Source organism: Fusarium graminearum, chromosome 1 (genome assembly GCF_000240135.3).
Source record: "Fusarium graminearum PH-1 chromosome 1, whole genome shotgun sequence".
Taxonomy (NCBI): Eukaryota; Fungi; Ascomycota; class Sordariomycetes; order Hypocreales; family Nectriaceae; genus Fusarium; species Fusarium graminearum.
The window spans coordinates 5,428,259-5,451,535 of NC_026474.1; the positions used below are offsets into that span (position 1 = coordinate 5,428,259).

The window sequence follows — 23,277 nt, forward strand, 5'->3', positions numbered from 1 at the left end:
CTTCTCCCGGGAAACGGCCCGCTGGGTCGAGATCTGTTTCACTTGCAACAGCCGCATTCCTCGACCATGAGAAAAGGTACAAGTGAAACCTTGTGCTTCTATATCCGGTGTACAATGACCAAGGTGGTTTACAAACTTGATTGTTTGGTACCTCTCCTAACAAGATGGCATTGCGATGTACACCTTGGATGTTACATATGTCACCAACCGCATTGTCTTTGCCCAAATACCTATTCTCTCGTCACCACTGTAGCGACTTCGAATTTCCCAAGGACAACGCTCTATAACATCCTCTGTCCCAGTATCGACATAATAAGTATGTGACCGCCAGTCGGGATTCAAAGGTGAGCCACAACCCCCCAAGTCTCTCCATGTGTTCACAACCAGTTCTCCTGATTGTACACGCATCGAAAACTCAGTAAGACACCAAGGACACGCTCCGTCGAACCAAACTCCATGCGTATTATATGCATTTTGCAGGCATTCGAAGAAAGGATCGCTGCACTCGGGATGCAGTCTAAACCGCTGCCTCTGTTTAGACTGACGCTTCATTTGACTCCCATAAAGTCTCTGGCGTTGCAGGAAATGTCCAAATCGCTCGGGGTCCGTGAACTGATGCATGCATGACCCAAAGGGTGCAAGTCGGTGCATTTCTACTGGTTTGTCTTCCCAGTTGTTTGTGAAACGTCGCTGGGTAAAGGTAAGATACCTACCAGAGACCACCTTGGGACACCACTGGAAGGAACATGTCTCCTTAGCACTGCACAGAGGGCCAGGTCTGAAGCGAGGTCTAAACACCGTCTTGAACGGTTTCAGCAGGAGTCTGAGATATATCGCTTGCCACAAGTTCCTGCTTTCGAGCTCGCTGTATTTGATGGCAAGCTGGACGTGCTTATGCTCGACCATCAAGGCATTGCGCTCAAACAAGTATATCTCATCCGCATAATAGGGCAAATCCTGAAAGATGGGACGACCCTTTGGTGGCCTGGGCAAGTCGCTGTATACCACATCCCTGACCAACGGCCACTCTTCAGCCACCCAGCAGTTAGGTCGGTCTCGATGAATCAGAGCAAGACACTCTAGCTTTTCCTCCCGAGTATGGACCGGGCTTTTGAGCGAGTTGTACATGGTCGAGCATGTTAGTCGAATATATACTTGGCTTCTGAAAGGAAGGTAGTCGTTGATGAACCCCAGAACCTCGACAGGGAGGTTGAGAAGAAAACACTCTGGCCTCTCTTTCCTCCGTGGAGTGATTGCTGGTAGTAACGACCGAAAGTTGGCCGGAGTTTGGCAGATGCGGCGCTGTAGCTGATCCATCTTGGTATTAGACAAAGTCTATAGGCTAATGTTTGTCGAATATAGAGTTGGTTACTTTGAAGAGGACTATTTCTACTGAGAAACAGTGGCAAGCAATAATCGTACTAGAGGCTGTACTACTTCTGGGGGAATACTATTGCAAACAGCTCGGTTGTCTAAGGATGAAAAGATCTACCAGGCATGTATTTATACCCAACTTGAGTTCATCATACTTTTTCTCTTGTCAAAAGACAAAGACCTCTCAAAACTTTAACATGCCTAAGTTGAGACAAGAGTAAAAGTTAAGATAGACAGGGCGATGAGTTAAACAAAGTAGAACAAATACATTCTTGACTCTGGAGTCTGCCTTTTGTCCATGTGAATCATATTTCTTTCATGAAATCGAGATATGGTTATTGGTATATATGTTGTTGCAGTATTGATTTTTACTTTTAAGCTCATATCTCTACTAAGATCGAATGCGTTACACATTCATGGTTATCGGTAAAAGAAGGTTCAGATATCTCATGCCAACCGTATCTTACTTCTGCAGCCCTACCACAAGCTCATTGTTTAACCCCAAACTTAGCAATAAGACCAGGAACTCAAACTAGAAAATTCACTACCTCTTTCTACTAATGCTAGTGGCGCATTGTTTAACTTGACAACATGCCATATGCCCATAAAGTAACTCTTTCAAATGTAAAGTCTTTATGCTCAAAGTTTTCTTTCATTATCTATTTTATTTGCTCGCAATCTCTGCAAACCTTGTTACTCTGCAACAAAAGGTATTGATGGTAGGAATACTGCCAGGAGTGCCTTTACGCAGTGTCTGGCTTTATCAGCACAGGAGAAAGTCTAGGGTTACTGATATGCTCTATCCCAGGTACATTGAAATGAAGAAGAGATAACTCTGATGGGTTATTTTTGTCATAAATTCTGAACGATTCACGCTTAGCTGCAGTTAATAGGTGTATAAAGATTGGGAAGGTCTTTGTGTAAGTAGGTAGAAAAGAGAGCCTGGCGCAACCCCTTCGTTGTGTTCCAAGTGTGTCAATATCAGCTATCAGAAAACGAAGAATTTAATGTTTACTACATCCCTCCCAAGTCTTAGAGTACAAGAATAAACCATCTAAGAAGCCTAGTTTAAGTAGCATTAGCTGACCTAGCAATTCCGTCCCTTGTGCTAATAGCGGTCGATATTTCTGATACCCTGAGGTTAGACCGAGACGTATGCAGGAAAGCAATTTGTCGTTTAACCGACTTAAATCAATTTAACAAATCCTGGACGCCACTCCCGTCGCTGTAATCAACAAGCATGATGGCCCTTGTAACTGCATTCCAGGCAATCATGATTGACCAGCCCCCCGGTTCGTATCACGAGTGTAAATGAGCCTTATGTAACCAACTCAGAAGAGTAAACCGATTTCGAGTTTGACCACTACCTAGCCCGTCGAGAAATCGAGTAGAAAACCCGACACTACCCATCTATTGGGCCCTCCTCATTCCCTATTATGAAGCTTCACACCTCCGACACCGAAAGAATTCACAAAAAGGTATAACGCTTAAAACCTTGTATGCTCGTGTTCTCCCCATATAACACCCATGTAACCTTTGTAGACGCCCAATGCAAAATACCACATCCATGACAGGACGCCTCCCGCACCATACGCATTTCCTGCACCCCAAACCTTCCAGCGCCAAAATATATCAAGAGAAAGATTGCCTCAAATGAGGCGCTATGGCTCTTCAGCCACGGGACCAGGGTGTTCTTTGGGTTGATTTTGCAGCTGGGTATTCGAACCCCTCGTGCCTGGTCGATGTGTATCAGTTTGGCCCACGAGATGTTCGCTCGGCCCGTAAAATCCGTGCATTTCTTCAGTAACACTGGTGAGATTGCTTTGACCTAATGAATCACTCCGTATGCGTGGCCCGCTAGAATTCCGTTGAGCAACTGGGGGTCGACTTTGGGCACTCGGAATACTGCCAGATGACCGCCGTCTCTCGTCTCGCGGGAACACCACAGATGATGGAGAGCTCGGTAGCTCTGGTATATAAGGTGTTGCCTCGAGCTCGACCGTAGGCTGAGTACCTGCCATCACTCCAGGGGTACCATCAGACCCCTCGGAAGCATTGCTGTAGTTTCTAACATGGGTATATGTTCCGTGTGAGTCTGTACTCGACCGGTGCCTTGTTGAATGTGTGAATCTCGAGATCTGGCTGATTCGTTGCTGGTCACCTGCAGCCACACCTGCAAAATAGTCGTCACGATTGCCCATCGCATCGAAGCTGGGGTGTCTGCTCGTATTGGCACTTGTTGATATGGCATGGTATCCGTTTGCCCCAGGCGTAGGTTCGTTAGAACTTTGATCTGTGCTTGCAGGGCCGAATGGCGACGTTGCTGCTGAATCAGGACCTGGGTTTCTTGGCCGTGGAGGTATTAATGATGGATGAATCAGGGGGTTGGTGCTCAGCTCATCCACCTCTGAGTCTGCTGTCTTGAACTCTCTCGTAGGTCTCGGTTGAGTATTGGATCCGTGGGATCGGTCGGATCTCTTTGAGGTGCTGACTGCAGCAACAACCTTATTCAAATGCCGAATAATGATAAAGGCTGTTACTAAAACAATAATTAAAAAGGCCACAGAGCCAGCAATAATACCAGCTAGTGCACCGGTTGATAGGCCTCCCTTGTCGTCATTATCCTTGCCAGATGAAGATATCGGGCTCTCCTTAGCGATCGCTGAAGGGAAGTACTTCAGAACTGCTTGGTCGTTATTGTCGCCAGCATCGACTGTAGGGAGAGCTGTAGGAACTGTTGGTGTTTCCACTTCGATGGCCGTCGTCCTGTATGTTGTTCGCTCTCCTTGTATTGTCGTCGTGATCATCATAGTGCTCGTGACCGTTACAGGGTCAGAAGGGTAACACTGATTCACACCACAAGCCAGGCCGTTGGGACAACATCCATAGCTTAATGACGACGGACAGAGATATTGACTGCTCGGGCACCCGTATGTATAAGGTGATCCTGATGGCGGAACACAGTTATCCGCAGTTTCACACAAATATCCATCTGGACAGCAACCGCCTATTTTATGTAAGCGTAGCTCTGCAAAGAATGGACTTCCAAATACAAACCTCCATAGACCGCATCACAAACATGCCAACCGATCTTAGTTCCACATGTTGAGGGTCCCTTCGTTGTCGCTTGACAGCTTTCTTTGGCGCAATCATAATTCTCAGGACAGCAGCCTCCATTCAGACTTGCTGGGCACAATTTCATACTCGTAGCACATTGTTCGTCGGCTCGTCGACCAAGCCCCGCGGCCTGTGTAATTTGTGACTCCTTTTCAATCCTATGAACTCCATCGTATCTTTTAAAGTCGGCCGCCTCAATCCCCATAGCCCAAAACGCACCCAGAAGCGAGGCGGCACATAATCTACACCCCCAGTTCCTCATCTTGTGCGATCATGGAACTGAGGGGAAACGCGACAGCGAACCGAGATAATTTCGCAAAGTCGAGGGGTGCCGATCATGAACCAAATGCGAAACGGCTAAATAGAGCTTTTTGGAGTGGTGGTCGTCGCAAATGTATGACTGTGATTTGATCGATAGTTGATGGTGTAAAGCGGCCACAAGCCAGTTTGAGCTAGGATCGTCGTCGAGTTGTAGCCGATTATTCGTTCAAGAAAATTATTGTGAATAAGAAAAGAGCAAAAAAGGAGAGCAAAGTTAGACAAAACACAGATTCCTAATGTCAGCAACGGAGGCCTTAGAGGCTTGTCCTAAGCCGGGGTCAGAAGATGCTACGCCACGAGTGAGCAGTAATTGCTGCAATCGTGCAAGACGAGACAACGGCGTCTGTAGGGCTGAGCAAAATGCCCACTGAAACCAGCTGTACAGGCCGTTCTGGTTGGATAGAAAGGCTCAGTGCGCTGTATTGGTGAGATTTAAACAATTATAGCTCCTCTTGAGGATATTATCATGGGTCTAGCGTGGAGACGGAGCCCAGAAATGAAACGGTGAGAAGATGAACAACACAGACATGTCGAGCAATTGTCTAAGGATAAGCATAAATGGGCACGACACGCGGCTCGTTTTCTCATGCAGGAATCAGTTTGAGGTGAAACCAAATCGGCGATACCATAGGTCAAAAGCCTCAAAACTATCGATCAGTGATGGAGCTGCGATAGTATGTCATCTTTCTCTGTTGCCCTACCTCAACCCGCAGCTCATGGCGACGCATCTGACTGGATTTGCTGGGGACAGTGCCCCAAGGGTCCGGAGCGAAGCCCCCAAGCTGCTCTATTTCTGGATCCTCAGGACGACTGTTATGTCCCTCATTGCACCATTGGTCGACGACCGACTTCCCAGCCTTTCAGTGGCCGACCAGAAACGGAGAATGCATTGCTCGGAACAAAATGGTGCATCCATGTGCATTGGGTTGCTACCGTGGCAGCCATTCACAGGACTTGTCCGTCTGACAAACAGACAAGGCCACGAATTGGATGCTATCCTGAATGAGACAACCCTGTCAATAATCGACAGGAGAGACACATGGTGTTACCAAAGTACTGGGGTTTTGGGGGCCGAGAACATCGTGGGCGGAGAGCCGGACAGACTTCAGTAACCTTTGCGACGAAGAATAAGAGCTTTTGGGCTGTGCTCATTGATGGAGTCGATGGGAACTTCGGCTGTGTGGGTCTTAACAGAATCGGCGAGCAAGCCGAGTAAACATACGCAGGATCAGAAAGGCAGCGTGAACATTGGGTGTATCACGAGATCGTATGGACTGGCCAAGCCATCTGTATGGACCATTTCCTCATTTTAATAAAATCGGCCGTTCCTTCGGCGATCAGGCTTCAGTTCCACAAAAGAGTGATCATAGTTTGACGTTGCAATCCTTTTTCTCTCGACGATCATATGGGGCTCGATTCGGAACTTTATCGTTTGGCCTGGTTGGTTATACCACGAGCTATTCCAGTTGACATCGTGACGGTGCTCCTTCCGAATATAGATTGACCCCTCGCTGGAGCAGACGACAGGATTGAGAAATTCGTCTGTGGAGACATTTCTGGGCTAATGTCAATCTGAAAGATTTCCGAGGTGTTGCGAACCTCGGCTCCCAGGGCAATCGGCATTCAGGGAATTTCGTCAACAGGCCCGTCGCTGTAGATGCTATGTTGAGCCTCGTCCAGCCTGGACGTCTGGCTCAGAAGTAAGGGGAAAGCCGTAATGGCGGTTGGGTTATGACGAACATGGCTGAGTCTGACACAGTTGCAATACCGATGACATTAGCTGGAAAGTGTAATCATCAATGATCAGCCCAGATCGCGCAAGTGTTGACGTCGCTCCACTTGTTAATAATGCTTGTTCAAAGCCAAATTTCCCTAGCTTCGTACTTATCCACAGATCATGAAGTTGACTTCCCAAATACTGCATGGATGTTCGACAGCTGTGGCTCCGTGCAGCTGTAGCTTCAAGGGGAGCTGTAACCTACCTGTGGCCTGCCAAGAACCGTTAGGTCCGTAAGGGTTCTGCAACGTTAGCCGCATGCTGGTGGTTTAGTAGGTGCCACAAGCTGGACCAAAGCTTTTGCGGTCTCGTGGTCGAAGACTTGTGCTTCACGATCAGTCGCTGCAGTTGGAGTCTTGTTGATCGTCATTCGGTTTCACTGATATTAAAATAAATCATCGACGGCAGGATACGAACATGTAGTGTCGTATCTGTACGCCCAACCGTTGCGACGTTGGATTGCTGTCTTAATCCCCAGTTTTGGAGCACTGTCGATCAATGGGCATGATTCAGGGTCCCTGAACTCTATTTTACCCATTCTTCGAGTTTGCTGTTCCTGGACAGTTGTGTAGGCGAATGGCCGGATTCAACCCAGCATTTCCTATTCTGCCATCGAACCACGCGTGCATGCGGGGATGCTGATCCCTTGTTTGATCTCCATGAAGAATTCCATTGTCAAAAAGGACGAAGATCTCTGACCGATACAAGCATGGCATTGAATGGAGGAAGCGGGAAGGGGTTGCGGCGTCCGGCAAAGCATGCGAGAGGCGGGCAATGGCTTAATGAATTAGCCAGGTTTTCTGTTTGCCGCACCTGTCAGAGCGAGTTGCCCGTCACCATCGGAATCTAGTGGCAGCTGTTGCAAGTTTAAATGCGCTGGATTGGCATTGGCAGTCTCATTACCCCGGATTTTTCAGCCCACCGGGGAAAATAATGCCAGGGCCACGAGTTTGCCGCCTTGAGAATCCTGTTTGAGGCTGCGGGGACACGAGGAGTTTGCGTTTGAATCGTCGGATGCAGATGGTGAGGGTGTCATTGAAGCCGTTCTCCTCTATTCCGTCGATTCTAGAACTCTGCAAGGCGAGTCTTAGGTGGCGCCGCTTGACAGGAGGGTCAAAGAAAATCAGTCAGTCACCTGCTAACTCGGGGAGCGGGGGTGGACTTGCCCAAGCTGTTTTACCCCGAGTCACACTGTACCGGCACTGTTTTATATGAGGCTAGATGGGCGACAAGCACAGTAGGAATTCCTCGGCTCCTGCTCCCCCGGACTCCTCACCCATAGGTATGAACCGTTGTAAAGAATTACCTGTTAGTGGTAGGAGTTTTGAACTGCAAAGAACGCCAACGTTGGAGTGTAAGACTTGACAAGAATCAGTAAGCACAAGAGTAGTTCATGACAAACACGAATTGCTCATGCTCCAGTAGTCAAATTTTCAATGGACTCGGAGGGGCCCCTGTACTCATCCATCCCATGGGCCCATCTGCCATCCCATCCCCGAATCCCCATCATCCCCATCCCTATCCCCATCCCTATCCCTATCACTCTCTCGGTAGGCGAAAGTTGCATTTCTAGGCCTGTTCCAAGTCAACTGTAGCGCCCGTAACCCCGCAAGCTAGCAAAGGTAACGTCCAGAGTTGGGAAAGTGTCTCGGCATGGGCCAGGGATCCATGGAAAAGTCGTGGATGCTCAAAGATCACGATGGTGTGTAGTGACAGAATTAGACTGACAAGGCATGGACTAAGGTCCTTCTGCTGCTGGTAGTGATAGACCGAACCATGACGCCCCGGGGACGCACGAGGCATCAATTTTTGTTCCCTTGCCAGCTCTTTTCTCTCTCGTCTCCCCCCTCTTGACCCTGATCTTGATTCTTGACCTTGACTCTTGTTCACAACCATTATCGTCATTTTCCAACTTGAATCAAATATCGCTATTGACCCTTCCACCTCCGCAATCAATTCTTTCCCCCAGATCCTCGGCTTCTTGTGGACATTATTTCCCCTCTTCCTCCCCCACACTGACGCAGATCATCTATTCGATATCGATACTGTTTCACTTGTTCGACAACTGCTTTCTTCGGCATATCAAACATTATATCAGAAATCTCTTGCGTTGGGATTGTGACACGACTGTAATACTCGTACCACTTTATCACCATCCTCAAGGCGCATGCAGCATCAGCATTATCCCCGGTAGATGGAAACCGCATGATTTACGTTGTGATCCTTTGATCATCTATATTCGCCACCATATATAGCTGTCGCGATGTTGCTGTATACCAGACTTGCACCACCAAAGGTCCCCAAGAAGCGCTCGCGCGCAGGTACGTCGAATTCTTTTTGTTCTAGAAACATTCTGTTACACCTATGGCGTTTTATTATAGATGGCTGACCTCGATGTTGTTTGCTGTCGCACAGGATGTAGCTATTGGTAAGTCTATGAAACAACCCATCCCTGTCTCAGTACATTGACTAACACCGCATTGCAGCAAGGAAAAGGTACACAGTTCATCCAAAGCATGACGTTGGTATCATACTGACTCGTTTTCTGTAGAAAAAGAAATGTGACGAAATTCGACCTGCATGCGCTCGATGCCAGGAACGTGGCCAGGAGTGCGTGTATGAGCCTGTCCGACCTCGCCAGAGGCGCAAGCGTGACTCGATAGCTCCCTGCTCACCTTTCGATACCAATTCCTCTTCCGGTTCAGACAGGGCGACTCAGGCTTTAGATGCCCAGATCTCATCAGAATGGAACGACGATGCGAACGATAGATCAGCCGACGAAGACTCCGACGAAGCCCCCGCCAGCACAGAGGCACCAACACTCAACACATCTCTTGTCAACCGTACTGCAAGCAAACATAGAGTCAACTCCTTCGACTGGAGCCCTACGGACCTCCCGTTGATTTCTCCTCTTGATTCAGTCGAGTTTCAATTGCCACCGTTCGATGAACCAAAGTTCATCGTGGAGCATATTGAGAACGAAGAGGAGGATGTAGAAGAAATCGTTCGCCAGGAGTCGATTAGCATTAACATCCCCACGACAACTTATGCCGGTACCTATGCGCCCGCGTTTGCTAACGCCTCGCCATCTCTCGCTATGATTGCACCCGTTCCAACGCCATCTCCTCGACTCGAGTTCTGCTCCCCGATGTTTTCAGAGTTCTCCGAGCGCACCAACCGACGCGCCCTTGTGGACCATTTCTGCAATGTTCTATCCCATCTCATCGTGTTCCGGGAAGAGGGCGGAAATCCTTTCCAGCAACTCGTTCTTCCCCTATGCCACGAGAGCCAGCCTGTTAGCAATGCTGTCTATGCCCTTGCAAGCGCTCATCTCGAATATCGCGGGGTTGAGAACGCCGAGAAGAGCGTTTTCTTCCACAACAAGGCCATACAAGGTCTCGCACGGTTAATCCAGAAGGGACCAGGCGCGAATCGAAACGAACTACTGGCTGCTATTATGCTTCTAGTGTATTACGAAGTGGTGAGTGAATGAACGCAACTTTCTTCATTAATATTTATCTAACATTGTACTAGTTGGTTCAAAAAGGTCGATCCAATATTGTCGATGGTCATCTCAAGGGTGCGATGACTATCATGAGTAACAATGGGACAGCCACCGACCCGACAGGCGTCTTTTTAGAGCGGGTGAGTACCTATTGGATTTTTCATGAGCAATCACTGACCCCGTATAGGCATTCCGATTTTATGATGTGATCGCAGCGCTGTCTTTCGGTACTGCTCCTCTTTCTAGTGCTCCAGGCACCAACTACCTGGCACCATTTCCTCCTCTCGACTCTGGTGGTGCTACATCTCCCCTCAATAGCGTTGATACGCTGCTTGGCATGGCCACTTCTCTATGGCCTATTATCCACCGACTCTCTAACCTTTTAGCCTTGAAAGACCAACTTGACGTTGCAGTTGCGAACGCAGAGGTTTCAAAGGTGGCAGTCCTCAGAACGGAATTTGAGACGTCAGCAACAGCCATCGAAACCGCTCTGGAAGATTGGCACCCTGTGCTCCCCGAAAATTCTGTCCTGAATCAGAATCCTGAGGAACTGAGTCCTGAACAGTCGACTGAAAGGAGCCGACTACAAAGCATTCTCAGTAACGCCTTGTCCTACCGCCATTCTGCTTTCGTCTATCTTTACCGCACCATATATAGCTACCCACGCCGACATCCACTTGTACAACGTCATGCGCACATCAGTCTTAGTCATTGTATTGGAACTGTCAGCAATACCGGTCCCATGAGCGCCCTTCTCTGGCCATTATTTGTTGCGGCTTGCGAGGCCACTACTCTTTCTGACCGCGACCTGGCACGCCAGACATTCATTGCCATCAACCGCCGGCAAGGGATGACAAATATTGACCGTGCATGGACTATCGTTCAGGAAGTTTGGAGAAGAGCCGATAAGACTGACATGATGCAACAACAAGAGGAGGCAATGATGATGGGTGTTAGAAGTGGAGGTGATCTCTGGCGAAGAGTCAGCGCAGATATGGGTGTGACTATCGTTTTTGGATAACGAGAAGAAGAAGAAGAAGAAGAAGAAGAAGACGTATGACTGGAATGACGGGAGCGGATTGGCAATACCCATTCAGAAATTATACAGCTGGAAATATCTAAGGAGTTGAAAAGCGATGGGAAGCGAAGCGGTAATGCATTCATTATTCAGGAAGGTTAGGAGCACTGCCCGGCGTTGATTTGTTGGGGTTGGTAATCTGCAAATTGTTTTTGGGTCTGACTATTTGAAGGTGTGATCAACTATCTTATCTTTATGTATATATGAAGCGCTGGAGTTGTCTTTATGAATGAATATTGGATTCACCCTGAACACTCTATCTCAGATAGCTTGGCCATTGGCGCAGTGTTTGTTTAGTGGATCTCAACACGACTCGCCACTGATATTCGACAGATCGAAGGGTCCATTTCCTAGAATGGTGATGAGGCAGGCGGTGCATAATGATCTGCATAGACATGGGATGTTTGAAGTTGAGCCACAGGTTGGTGAAGCTTGGAATAAGGCATTCTTACACGAGGAAGAACAATTGGAATGGATGAATGGAAGGTCAATTAGCTACTAAGTTATCACTATAAATCGCTCCCCTGCATTCTAATGAAAGCCTGTTACTCCGGTTCACTCGGCTTCTAATGTCCATTCGGCTTGTAGTTACCTTGGGAGTTGCAGGGTGACTGTCTAGCTGGATCATGGGATTGACAACTGTCTAGCGCCGTGGGGTACGCTTCAGCCTCTAAAAGATGAAACAATCGATACATAATGTTTCTAGAAACTGTGACGTATTTGACACCTTGTGTTGGTTGATATCAAACCTATGATGCGCGACAAAGTGAAGATGGCCTAAATCCACCACATTGGACGTGTCTGTGTGGCAGCCTGTATGCATTTCGGTGTTTTATGTGCGAGATGCATCATGTTAAACAGAAAAGCTTCAAGTAACTAGACAAGGGTATCGCAATCCAGTTGGTCACTTGATCTACGACAATCCCGACAGCCTAGACTAATAAGGGGGCTGAACGAGGCGGTTGGCGGGCCGTAACGTTTGGCTTTTGCATTGTTTTGGTCTAATAAGGTTGGGCTCGGAGGGTTCAACGGCTAATGAAAGGGGGGCAAGGAAGTTTTGGAAAAAGGTAAAGAAGGATCAGTTGATGGTGGAGGAGGATTGGATGAGATGAATTGTTAGGAAAAGGCGAGTGAGGAGAGGGATCAAGGCTAATAAATATTGCCACTGGAATGGATCATAAATGTGACGATGTTTCGTTCCTCTTTGGTTGTGCCCGGTTTTGTTGACCTGTTGGTTGATTGTATTGGCCTTTACTTTAATGAGACACGCAACGTCTTTTTATTTCTATTTCTACCACAGCACGTCTAAAGTGTGCCTCTTAGAGACTGAATCCATATCTCTGGTACGTGCCATAGCTTCTAATTATCATCTCTTATAGCTTGGTCACTTGAGCTCTCGAGTTCTTCCTCTCTCCGCATGAGCAGCATCTTTACCCCACTTGCCTAAACACCACCATCTCCATCCCCAGACCTGACTCCCTGCTCGTCGTCCACTTTCTTCTTGGCTGAGCAGAAGGAAGCCAACTTCAACCCACAACCCTTTTACTTTCCCCCCTCAAATTCTCAATCTATTCTCTTTTAAGTAATCTCTAATAATTCCTCACTTCCCTTCGTCATCTTTCTCTCAACGTCCCAAACATTGCGACTCTCGCCTATCGTCTTTCTCCATCCCTATTCCTATTCTCCTGAGAGCCCAATCCGAAATCCCTGCTTACTACCTCTCAGCCTAAGGAACTGTCACTGTTGGTTTCATGTTCCTGATTCCCTTCACACGACCAATCCTGAACATGCCACTAGGCCGTTGATGCACTCCCGTCTACCCTTAGCGCTTTAGTCGAAAGTAGTATCCTCGCTTCAACCCTTTTTTTCTTTTTAAACTCTTTTCCTCGGAGCTTACGAACCAAACAAGATCGCAATCTCTCTTGTCGCATAGCATCCCTTGCAGCCTATTCCCCGAGGTTGCATCAACCACCTCGCCACCTACTGCATACAGAATTCGCCCAACACAAACAAGCCACACTCTGCACCAGGCCCAGAAAGACGCCGAACCCCGCTGGTCAGCTTGTCGCTTGTTCGTCATCGCCCTTCGCATGTTTATATCTCTGTTCTCTGTTGTCCAACCTTGCGCCAAGCTCCTAGACTAGAAGCTCAATCTCGCCATCCGCTTCTGCGCCCACTTCCGCAACTCTGAAGGAAGCATCACCATGTTTTAGCCATGAGCATCCAGACCAACACATCGGACTCGGTTCCGCCGCCACCGCCGCCGCGTCCGATTCGCTTCGTACACAATCAAGGACAACCGCCTTCCAAGCGGCGTCGAATAAATGCTGCGTAAGTGTTTTCCCGGTCTACTGTACTTGTCCCTGGCTGTGACACAGCACTAGTCGCACGACTCCAGATCTGCAATCTACTTGAAGTAGCCAACACAACTCTCGTGTTGCCTGCGGATCTCGAATCATCACTATCAAGCCAGTTGTGAGGTGCTAACTCCTTTGCGGTTCAGGTGTTTGACCTGTCGGAAGCGCAAGACGAGGTGCGCCGGCGAACGACCTGTTTGCTCCACCTGCACCAAGAACGGTCACCGATGTCTGGGATACCCCGAGGAAATAAAGAGAGAGGAAATTGAGAGGCTGCCACTGGATAGGACTGGTCACGACCGCGACGAACACGAACATCACAACTACCACGATGAGGAAATCAAAGTCGAGAAGGGTCCTGTCCAGGTCCAGCGCACACCCGACGCACCCACTCCCCATGTAGCTTTGGACGCTACAATGTCGCTCGCAAACATGATGGATTCAAAGCACGACACGACAGATACACCCGGCGCGCCCTCGCACAACAGCCATCACCACTCGTCAGTCCCCGCGCAGAATACGCCCTCTCCTACAGCTGTGCGCAAATCCGAGCGACATCGCGTCCCCTACTTCCGATACTTCGGCCCGACGGCTATTGTTCCTGGTTTTAAACAAATGGTGGTCTCTGTGCGCGATCGCCGGCGCTCAACGGCTGGTTCCATGGCTGGAACGTCGCCCATATCAATACATAGCGGACCACAGGGAAGCAGCTCAGTCGTTAGTGAGGCGATCACCGAGGAATTACCCACCTATGACCCGAACGATCCGGCCCCGGTTCACCCCTTGATCATTAGTCTCATCAACACTTTCTTTGCGCAGATGGGTTCCAGTTACCCATTTCTTCGACAAACCAAGTTTTTGCGCATGGTCAAGGAAAAGCGGGTTGAGCCTATACTCGTCGACTCGATATGCGCTTTATCAGCCAGGTTCTCCGATTCCCCGTCCCTCACCAACGGGAACGACAAGATGCCAAGAATGGAACGGGGCTCAGTGTTTGCGCAAAGAGCTCGACAAGCCACTGTTGATACATTCCCATGCCCAACTGTTGGTGCTGTGCAAGCTTGTTTACTGATGGCATACGAAGGCTTTGGAGCGGGTCAAGACAGCGCACTTTGGATGTACCTCGGCCTGGCTATTCGTATGGCAGTTGACTTGGGCTTGCAAAAGGAGGTTGGTGTACAGTACCATGGCGAAAAGGATGCATTATACTCCCAGAACTGGGGGCGTCAGCCTGTTGATGAAGACTCGGAGGCAAAGGCAGGCGAATCAAGTCATTTGAATCCTCAAGAGCAAAAGGAACTCGTCCAAGAGCGGATGGATACATTCTGGGCGGTCTTTGTCCTCGATCGTGTCATCTCATCGGGAACGGGTCGACCTGTCACATTTCGAGATGATGACTTGGAACTCTCGATCCCGGAACCTTTTATCGACCCAGCTACGAACTGGCCGGCACCATATCCCATTTTCCTGCAGATTATCCATCTTTATGGACGTGTCTGCGACGTCTTGAACAAAGTCCGTAATGCGCAGGATCTCACCAAGGACACATGGGATAAGCTTGGTGAGATGGAGCATGAGTTGACAAGACTCTACAAGAACTGGGACTGGCGTTTACAATTCAACGTGAGCAACTTCAAGGCATATCTGGGAGCAGGCCAAGGCACCACATTCATTCTTCTACACTTTTGGTTCCACGCTCTCTTCATCATCCTCCACCAGCCAACTCTCCTCACGCCCTTTGCTGAGCTACGCACCGAGCTTCAGCTCCTACCAGACAGTCGCGAGCTCAGTATGAGCAGCGCAAAGACAATTTGCGATATTCTGTCATTTGCAGATTTGATCGACCCGAAGAGTTTCATCGGAAACCCTTTTACCTGTCAACCGATTTACATAGCCGCTTGCGCCTTTGTAATGGAGTCGAGTGCCAATGCGTCCAGCTCGCCTTCAAGAGCCAGCTCTCCCCCTGGCGCCCAACACAATGCCCCAGCCGGTAACAAATCTCGCGACGCAAAATCATCGAGACATTCCCTGCTGGCCTCGGCAGCTAATCAGAACTATCAAAAGTGCTTTAATTCACTACAACAGATTGAAATGTACTGGGGTGGTGCTACATACATCATCACTGCTCTAGACCAAAGAGCCAAGGGAATCTGGGATTGCGAGACCTACACGGCAGAAGAATACGAAAGTACAAAAGTGCCTCGCAGAGGTAGCAACGGAGCATTGAACAACCCATTCCCCAAATTTGAGAACAAGGCATCACCAAGATTATCAGGGCCTCCTATAGCCTGGACCCTGGCAGGAACAGCCAATTCACCAAACTCGAGCCTGACACTCATGTATCAAAATCGGGATTCGCCAGCTCAGACTGGACCACATACGTCGCAGCCACAACGAGCACCGAGCACGCCTCCAGGCAACATGATCTTTGACCCTATTCGGCAAAGCCTACCAGATTCGACAAACATGCTTGCTCCCGCTTATCCTCAACCTAACATATCGGCTGTGAGACAGTCGCGCCCCACTGTTCCCCGTCGGACTTCGAATCTTTCGGCAACAAGTACCCAGACAAGACCTCACGTTCAATTTGACGGTGTACCCGAGGGCAGCGAGAGCCATGACTTCTACACGGGGCCTAGGTTTCCAGCCACAAGCCAGCCCACTACTGGATTTGATGCATATAGCGTCTCACCTCCAACAGCAATGGCAGAAAACGGAGTGACTCCAGCCACTACACTCTCAGGAGCCAATCACATGTACTTCGGTCACGGTCAGAACAACTTCCCTTACACCATGCCGTGGGTGAATTCGATGGGGAGCATGGATGGTATCACTTTTGACAGCCAGGATATCGACATTGCTGCTTTGGGGCTGCAGCAATCAGATATGATGGGCCCTTGGTTAGATTATTTCCCTTCGGATGTTCTGGGCTTGCTAGAGCAACAACATCCGCACATGGGTCAAGGTGGCCACTGATTTCATTGTCTGGCTCATCATTGACCCCAGCATTATGTCTGTTCTCATTGTATAGACCATGTCATGAGATACTTGCGAGGCGTCCATATGGTACATGCATGGGTTTGGCGTTTATCATTGGAGCAACAAAACAGGGCTGCTATACCCCTTGAGATTTCCCGCGTTCGAGTTTGGCGCAGGCAGGTGTACGGAAAGTGGATTTGGATTTATGATGTGTTTTTCTATATACAGATTTGTTATATGTGAGGGGGTTTACTTATAAACTAGAGATAATGTAGGGGTGGTGGCTTCAAGGCGACACATTTTGAGATGAGTAGAGAAAACGGCTGCGGTCACGTAGCCATGAAAACACCATATAAAAATTGAAAATTTAATAATGACAACACTACAAGATATTTTGACATAACTCGTGCCGATTTTGTAGCATTGCCTTGATGATATTTCATCTCTAGATATGCTTACATTTGTCTGGGTATATACAATACAAAAATGCCCTACAGCTTTGCTTTGACATCCTTCAACCACTGCTCATACCAAACCTTTCCAAACTCCTTTCTCTCTCCCTCCATGGCCTGCGCATCGTCGAATCTCTGCTCATGCGCTTCCATGGATGGGCCCTTCATGAACTCAACTAGACCCGCATACATCTCCATCTTGAGCACGCCGTACACGCCCGACTTGCTCTTATCGATGAGCTCCTTTTCTTTGATGAAGCGAAGAAGGTCTTCAACACCTTGAGGTGCGATATCGTCGGCGATACCAGCCGCTACGGCGTCCTCGCCTGTGAAGCGCTTGGCTTCAAGAACAAGGCTGCGGTATGTCGCGTGGGAGTACTTGACGCGGAACAGAGCTGACATGGCCGGCTTGAGAGGCGCACCAAAGATCAGCTCATTGAGGCAGAGGAAGCCTCGTGGAGAGGGAGCAAGACGGTAATCTTGGGCCGTGGCGAGCATCAGACCGCCTGCAAAGGCGTGGCCGTTCATGAGAGCCACCGTAGGCATGGGGTAGGTCAAGAAGCGGTTCCAGACATTGTACAACAAATACCAGAAACCCTCGGTAGCAACAGCATGTTCAAGATCAAGGCCATTACTGTAAAACTTTTGAATCCCGGAGGTTGTTGCTACAACGCCGTGAGGATATCCAAACTCGATTATGTCCAGCGCGTTGAGAAAGGCGTTGAGGACAGGCGTTGTGAGACGGTTGTCGGGAGGCGATACGAGGGTGAGGAGATAGACTCTTGGTGAGGGTTCAGTGCATGTGAGGGTACCGCCTGGATGAGCGCCGCACTGCGCGATGGGGAGAGTGAAGAGAGTAGACATTTTTGAGTGATGTAAGTGAGATGTGATGAGAGGTAGTAAAGGTGGTAGGCAGGTATAGATGGGTATAAGTAAGAGAGGCGTGGGGACCTCGGCTCAGTTGGGGTAGAGTGACCCACCCCTGGATCTGACATTGAATCTCGGCATGAGATTTCTATCATATGATGGACGACTAACCTGACATGTTGACAATATCAACCGGTGGATATTTATAAAATATATTTATTATATCACTGTTTATTCATCTCGATTTTGTTTCTACCCACTATTGTCTCTATATGCTGTCTCTCCCTCCAACTTGCATGTGAACAATTAAAGATTCTTCTATCTGGGGTAAAAGAAGGTACGTACCTCATGATAGAATAGACCGGCCCCACTTCCCATGACAGCCACGTACCTTCCTCCTTCTATGCCCCACGCTAGCTCCAGCTTTCATTTCAACTCCAAAAACTCCCCCCCACCAAAGGACAAACACCATCCTCCCTGATAGAAATCCAGAACCTCAAGAGTGCAATCATGGCTCCAGACGCCAAAGATAAAGGCTCAATCGTCTTCTTCCACCCCGATCTCGGTATCGGTGGTGCAGAGCGTCTTGTAGTAGACGCTGCTGTCGGTCTTCAGGAGCGAGGTCATCGCGTGGTGATATTTACGAATCACTGCGATCCTAAGCATTGCTTTGATGAATGTCGTGATGGTACATCTTTCCCCCCTCGTTAATCTATGGTATAATCGTGCTGATCAACTCTCGTTAATAGGAACTCTCGATGTCCGTGTTCGTGGTCACTGGCTCATCCCCATGTCCATCCTCTCCCGCCTCACAATCCTCTGCGCCATCCTCCGTCATGTCCACCTCCTCATCCACATAGCTCTCACCGGCGAGCTACAAGACCTAAACCCGCGCGCTTTTATCGTCGACCAACTCTCCGCCGGCCTTCCTCTCATGCGCTACATCGCCCCCGACAGCCCAATCCTCTTCTACTGCCATTTCCCCGACCTTCTTCTTGCGCAGGGTCGCGAATCTGCCCTGAAGCGCCTGTATCGTCGCCCGTTCGATTGGCTTGAAGAATGGACTATGGGCTTCGCGAGCGCTGTGGCAGTAAACTCGGGTTTCACAAAGGGTGTTGTGAACCAGACGTGGCCCAATCTCAAGAAGCGCACCGACACCAAAGTGGTGTATCCTTGTGTCGACACTGGGGTCAAGGAAAAGGAAGATGCTGGTAATGATGGGGACATTCCTTTCAAGGGCGAGAAGATCATCTTGAGCATCAACCGTTTTGAGAGGAAGAAGGATATTGGACTTGCGATCAAGGCTTTCGCTGCTATTCCTGAAGCTGAGCGCAAGGGCTGCCGTCTCATTTTAGCAGGTAAACTACACACAAGCCCCATTCTTTGCAGCGATACTAATCAATTCATAGGCGGATATGATCCTCGAGTTTCTGAAAACGTCCAATACCATGCCGAACTGGAAGCCCTCGCCTCCTCCCACGGTCTCGAGCACCTCACCACCAAGACTCTCATCACCGCTCTGTCCGCGCCCACATCCGTCCCCGTCCTCTTCCTCCTCTCGATCCCCAACTCTCTCAAAGCTACACTTCTTCGTTCCGCGCGTGTTCTTCTCTACACGCCCAAAAACGAGCATTTCGGCATCGTTCCTCTCGAAGCTATGCTCGCACGGACACCTGTTCTGGCCGCCAACTCAGGCGGTCCTGTCGAGACGATCGTGGACGGTGAAACAGGATGGTTGCGATCTCCAGACGATGTAGATGAGTGGGCCAAGGTCGTGCGTCTTGCGCTGGAACTTGGTGATGATCAGATCAAGTCTATGGGAGATAGAAGCGAAGCAAGAGTCAAGGATATGTTTGGACGGGCGCAGATGGCCAGCCGATTCAACGAAATTTTGGATGACATTGTTGAAAAGAAGGCTTCATCCTCCGTGCGCACTGTTGTCAATGTCGCAGCGGTCTTTGGTTTGGGTCTTTTGGGTTTGGTAGCTTCAGCACTTATTGCTCGTATGGGAAAGCAAGCTGAGCCATCGGAATTTTCAGTTTAATTAAAAGGGGAAGGAGATCAACACGATCCAGGATTTCGAATTGGAATACAAACTTCTATCTACTTTGCTGCCTGTCATATATCTTCACTTTCAATATCATGATCATATGTAACAAAGTCATTATTGGACTTTAGGAATCGCAATACACAATCAAATGATCACGTAACAAGATTCGGCAGATTCAAGCAGCTATTATTATCGGTGTCTTGTGCTCAACACTCGACACATATCCTCGATAGAAAGAATATGTCCAACAAGACAAGCAACATGTTTCGTCCTTATATCTATGTAAATGCACCAGAGCCATTTTGACTCGCCCCAACAGGCCAGGTGTGTGACCCCAGCATGAGAAACACAAGAAAAATGCTCTGTGCCCCTCCTCTTCCGCCTTCTCCGGTATGTAAACAATGTGTCCGTGTACAGGACTGGCTTCCAGCAGCACGGGTACGTTCTGGGTATCTGCCTCGGTTGAATATATGCCTTCGTCTCTTATATCATCTCATCTCCAGTCATTCTGTCTCATAACCCATCATTATGCTCATTTCCTAATCCATCGACTCTCATCCCGCCCAGAAGCAACGTCCCATCCCAAAACAACGCGGTGCAAAACGTTTAGCAAATGTGCCACCTCATGGTATGCTATAAACAGCAATGCAGTAGAAATCCCTCTTTGGGACTGAACAATGGTCTAACAATAAGAAAAACACCTTATGTGATCCCAGGCCCTGTACATACAACAGGAACCTAATGCTTGAAAATATATCTCCAGACAGCTGATAATGCAACTCAACCCATGACAAAAAAAGACTCGATGCACATTTAGCATCGGACAAAAGTATTTGAAAAGAGAAATGAAAAGAACTTGGTAAATGTTGCCACGAAACGGGGAAGGGTATCATGGTTCATAGGGCGACGTCCCCTCGTCACCATATGTAGAGGTCGGCACCTTCTTGGCAGTTTCGGTGCTTGCGATGCTAATGTTGGTATCGCGTCTCTTTGGAGGATACGCTGCAGGTCGCTGCGTGCTTTGTATTGGCTTCTTCTTGGGGGCCATCACCAGTATATCTTCATCATCGCTTCCATCGTCGTAATCATACTCATCCTCTACAGGGCGAGCGACAGGGGTACTTGTGATAGAGTCTCGAGCACCACCCTCAAGGTGTACAGCAAGAGAGCCGCTGTTCATGGCAGATTGGTTACCATAAATCTGATCAATAGGAAAGCCATTAGGTTCCTTGTCAAACGCCGGTGGCGTCAAGCTATCGGTAGTCTCGAGCAATTGGGGGTGAGCGCTGACAATGCCTGGCCTACAGAGAAGCTCTGCTTCCATATCGGCCGAAACAGAGCTGGCGCCGCTGAGCAGAGCCGGCAAAGAGGGGTCGGACTGGAATGCCAGCATTCGCTCCGACGTGCTGGCAGTTGAAGGCAGCGCTGAAACGGGGCTGGTGACTTCGCTTGGACTGGTTGAAGGTGTGGTGGCCAAAGCCTCCATAGAATCTACGCTTGAAGACTTGGTAGTGGGCATGGTGTCGGCGCGAGGAAGAGGCTCATCTCGGTCCCATTCCTCCTCAATAGGCGAGGGTGGGCAGGAGAAGCTGATGTGTTCTGAATGGGGGCGGTCGCATCTTCGCATGCAAAGCTCTTCTGAATAGCGGGTAGGCGACGTTCTGGTGATTGGAGCACTGTCCATTCTCTGAAGAGATCGAGGTCTCGTCTTGGTGACCGTATGCGCGTCAGTAGCATAGGTAGTATCTGAATGGCTGTGGCGATGACCAGCAGCCGCGCCAGCCAGTGATGACGAGAGTAAAGATGCTTCGAGCCGTCTTTGATGCGACATCTTGCCCAGATCAACAGACTTGATAGGCTGTCGTCCATGGCGAGAGGGTGCCTGGACATTCCCGGGGACGACTGTGGTGTTTACACCCACTCTGGCCTCAGCACGCTTGTCGGAAGTAGAGAAAAGCCCACGATCGACAGATTTTGATCGAGAGCTTTCATCCATAGAGTCCACAGGGTCCATGTCAAACGTCTTGCGGATGGTCTCGGCTCCTGAGTCTTCCTGTGAATCGGCATGACTAGCGAAGCTTGGGGTTGTGGGTGTGGTTTGAGAAATGGGCGCGGTAGGGCCAAAGTGTAGGAAGTGATATGTAGTCTTGGCATATCCTTGACTGTGTGCGTGGCGATGAAATGGCCACAAGGAAGCTGCCGATATAGACTTTTCGGGTTCGCGGTAAGACTCACTCTCACTATGAGCATGCACATGGCCACGAGAAACGCCAGCCTCAGGAAGGACGGTTGCCAAAGGGTCGTAGATGACAGATTCAGGTTGAGGGGTGACAGTCGTGCTGACAGAAAGAGGATGTTCGGGTGCAGAATCTCGCATCGCATTTGCAAAGTAATCATCTGGGCGGAGGCTCTTGCGTCGGTGATCACGATATTGTTGTCCAGGAGTTGGTGGTCCATTGTTGCACATGCTGACACTATCGCCGGCGGAGCTAGCGGCACTACTGTTGGCTCGATGTCGCGTTTTGCTATCACTTCTTTCCACGAGGGGGTGCATTACCTTGCCAACAGCTTTCTTAACGACTGAGCGAGCACGCTCCAGAAAGGTAAGAGGGACGACGGCGGAAGACATTTCCCGCTCGTCAACTTGAATCTTGCGACCAGATGAAGGTCGAGCAGGGTCAGTGTCATCGAGCCAGCCGATGGGGTTTGCTATATCATGAACGACCCATGGGTGTCGCTTGATGTCTCGAAGTCGGATACGCTTTTCCGGGTTCTTGGTGAGCATCTGTCGCAGAAGATCAATAAGGCGGTTGTCGACTTCCTCATAAACTAGATCATTGTCGTCGCGGTAGGGGTGGGTATTTTGTCGCTTGTAAAGGGATGTAGCAGCGGGTGAAGTGGAAGGATGAACGGGCATCAAGCGGCGCTTGGGGATGTAAACCTCTTCGGTGGCAATCTTTCGGAACATCTGGAACTCGTCTTCAGCAAGGAAGGGAATTCGGGCGTAGATTAGGCAGTAAAGAGTCACACCGAGAGACCAAACGTCGATTTGTTCGGAAACCCTTGGCTGCTCGGTATCCAAGTCGGTGTAGCACAACTCGGGAGCGAAGAAGGCGGGTGTTCCAACTGTCTTGGCGAGTTCAAGATCATCATCAAAGTCCTTAGCCTCGGACTCTGACACAGTGTCGTCAAATTCACCGTCACGGATAGGTCGGCCAAAGTAGGAGACGCCAAAATCAGAGATCTTGACGCGGTGTTCCTTACTCCATAGAAGATTGGCCGGCTTAATATCACGGTGAACAACACCTTGATAGTGAAGATACTCCAATCCAAGCACTGTATCCCTGAAGGTTGAACGAGCTTGGTCAAAAGTGAGGAATGGAACGTAAGAAAAGTCGTC

General features: G+C 49.2%; 8 protein-coding genes across 8 annotated transcripts in view; 4 read left to right on the forward strand and 4 right to left on the reverse strand.

Annotated features, from left to right (window-relative positions):
* Positions 1-156: 156 nt before the first annotated feature.
* On the reverse strand, positions 157-1,317 carry FGSG_01635 (uncharacterized protein; the record flags this gene model as incomplete). Its single annotated transcript, XM_011319157.1, has 1 exon — positions 157-1,317. The coding sequence occupies one exon, from the start codon at positions 1,315-1,317 to the stop codon at positions 157-159; it is 1,161 nt and encodes a 386-aa protein (XP_011317459.1).
* A 1,718-nt stretch (positions 1,318-3,035) lies between these two features.
* FGSG_01636 (uncharacterized protein) lies at positions 3,036-4,753 on the reverse strand (the record flags this gene model as incomplete). Its single annotated transcript, XM_011319158.1, has 3 exons — positions 3,036-3,913; positions 3,956-4,381; positions 4,432-4,753. 3 exons carry the CDS (start codon positions 4,751-4,753, stop codon positions 3,036-3,038), a joined length of 1,626 nt encoding a protein of 541 aa, XP_011317460.1.
* A 735-nt stretch (positions 4,754-5,488) lies between these two features.
* On the forward strand, positions 5,489-5,818 carry FGSG_11982 (uncharacterized protein; the record flags this gene model as incomplete). Its single annotated transcript, XM_011319159.1, has 1 exon — positions 5,489-5,818. The coding sequence occupies one exon, from the start codon at positions 5,489-5,491 to the stop codon at positions 5,816-5,818; it is 330 nt and encodes a 109-aa protein (XP_011317461.1).
* Positions 5,819-9,533: 3,715 nt separating this feature from the next.
* Positions 9,534-11,424, forward strand: FGSG_01637 (uncharacterized protein). The gene is made up of 3 exons (XM_011319160.1): positions 9,534-10,070; positions 10,124-10,234; positions 10,282-11,424. The coding sequence occupies exons 1-3, from the start codon at positions 9,687-9,689 to the stop codon at positions 11,113-11,115; spliced, it is 1,329 nt and encodes a 442-aa protein (XP_011317462.1). The 5' UTR covers positions 9,534-9,686; the 3' UTR covers positions 11,116-11,424.
* A 1,963-nt stretch (positions 11,425-13,387) lies between these two features.
* FGSG_01638 (uncharacterized protein) lies at positions 13,388-16,505 on the forward strand (the record flags this gene model as incomplete). The annotated part of the gene is made up of 2 exons (XM_011319161.1): positions 13,388-13,503; positions 13,676-16,505. 2 exons carry the CDS (start codon positions 13,388-13,390, stop codon positions 16,503-16,505), a joined length of 2,946 nt encoding a protein of 981 aa, XP_011317463.1.
* Positions 16,506-16,999: 494 nt separating this feature from the next.
* On the reverse strand, positions 17,000-17,824 carry FGSG_01639 (uncharacterized protein; the record flags this gene model as incomplete). The annotated part of the gene is made up of 1 exon (XM_011319162.1): positions 17,000-17,824. The coding sequence occupies one exon, from the start codon at positions 17,822-17,824 to the stop codon at positions 17,000-17,002; it is 825 nt and encodes a 274-aa protein (XP_011317464.1).
* Positions 17,825-18,337: 513 nt separating this feature from the next.
* On the forward strand, positions 18,338-19,871 carry FGSG_01640 (alpha-1,3-mannosyltransferase alg-2; the record flags this gene model as incomplete). The annotated part of the gene is made up of 3 exons (XM_011319163.1): positions 18,338-18,515; positions 18,577-19,185; positions 19,237-19,871. The coding sequence occupies 3 exons, from the start codon at positions 18,338-18,340 to the stop codon at positions 19,869-19,871; spliced, it is 1,422 nt and encodes a 473-aa protein (XP_011317465.1).
* Positions 19,872-20,766: 895 nt separating this feature from the next.
* The window catches only part of FGSG_01641 (uncharacterized protein), a gene marked incomplete at both ends in the record, with an annotated part of 3,830 nt that continues 1,319 nt past the window's right edge, over positions 20,767-23,277 (reverse strand). The window contains one exon of the mRNA XM_011319164.1: positions 20,767-23,213. Within this exon, the coding sequence (XP_011317466.1) occupies positions 20,767-23,213 (2,447 nt within the window). The remainder of the gene's footprint in view (positions 23,214-23,277) is intronic.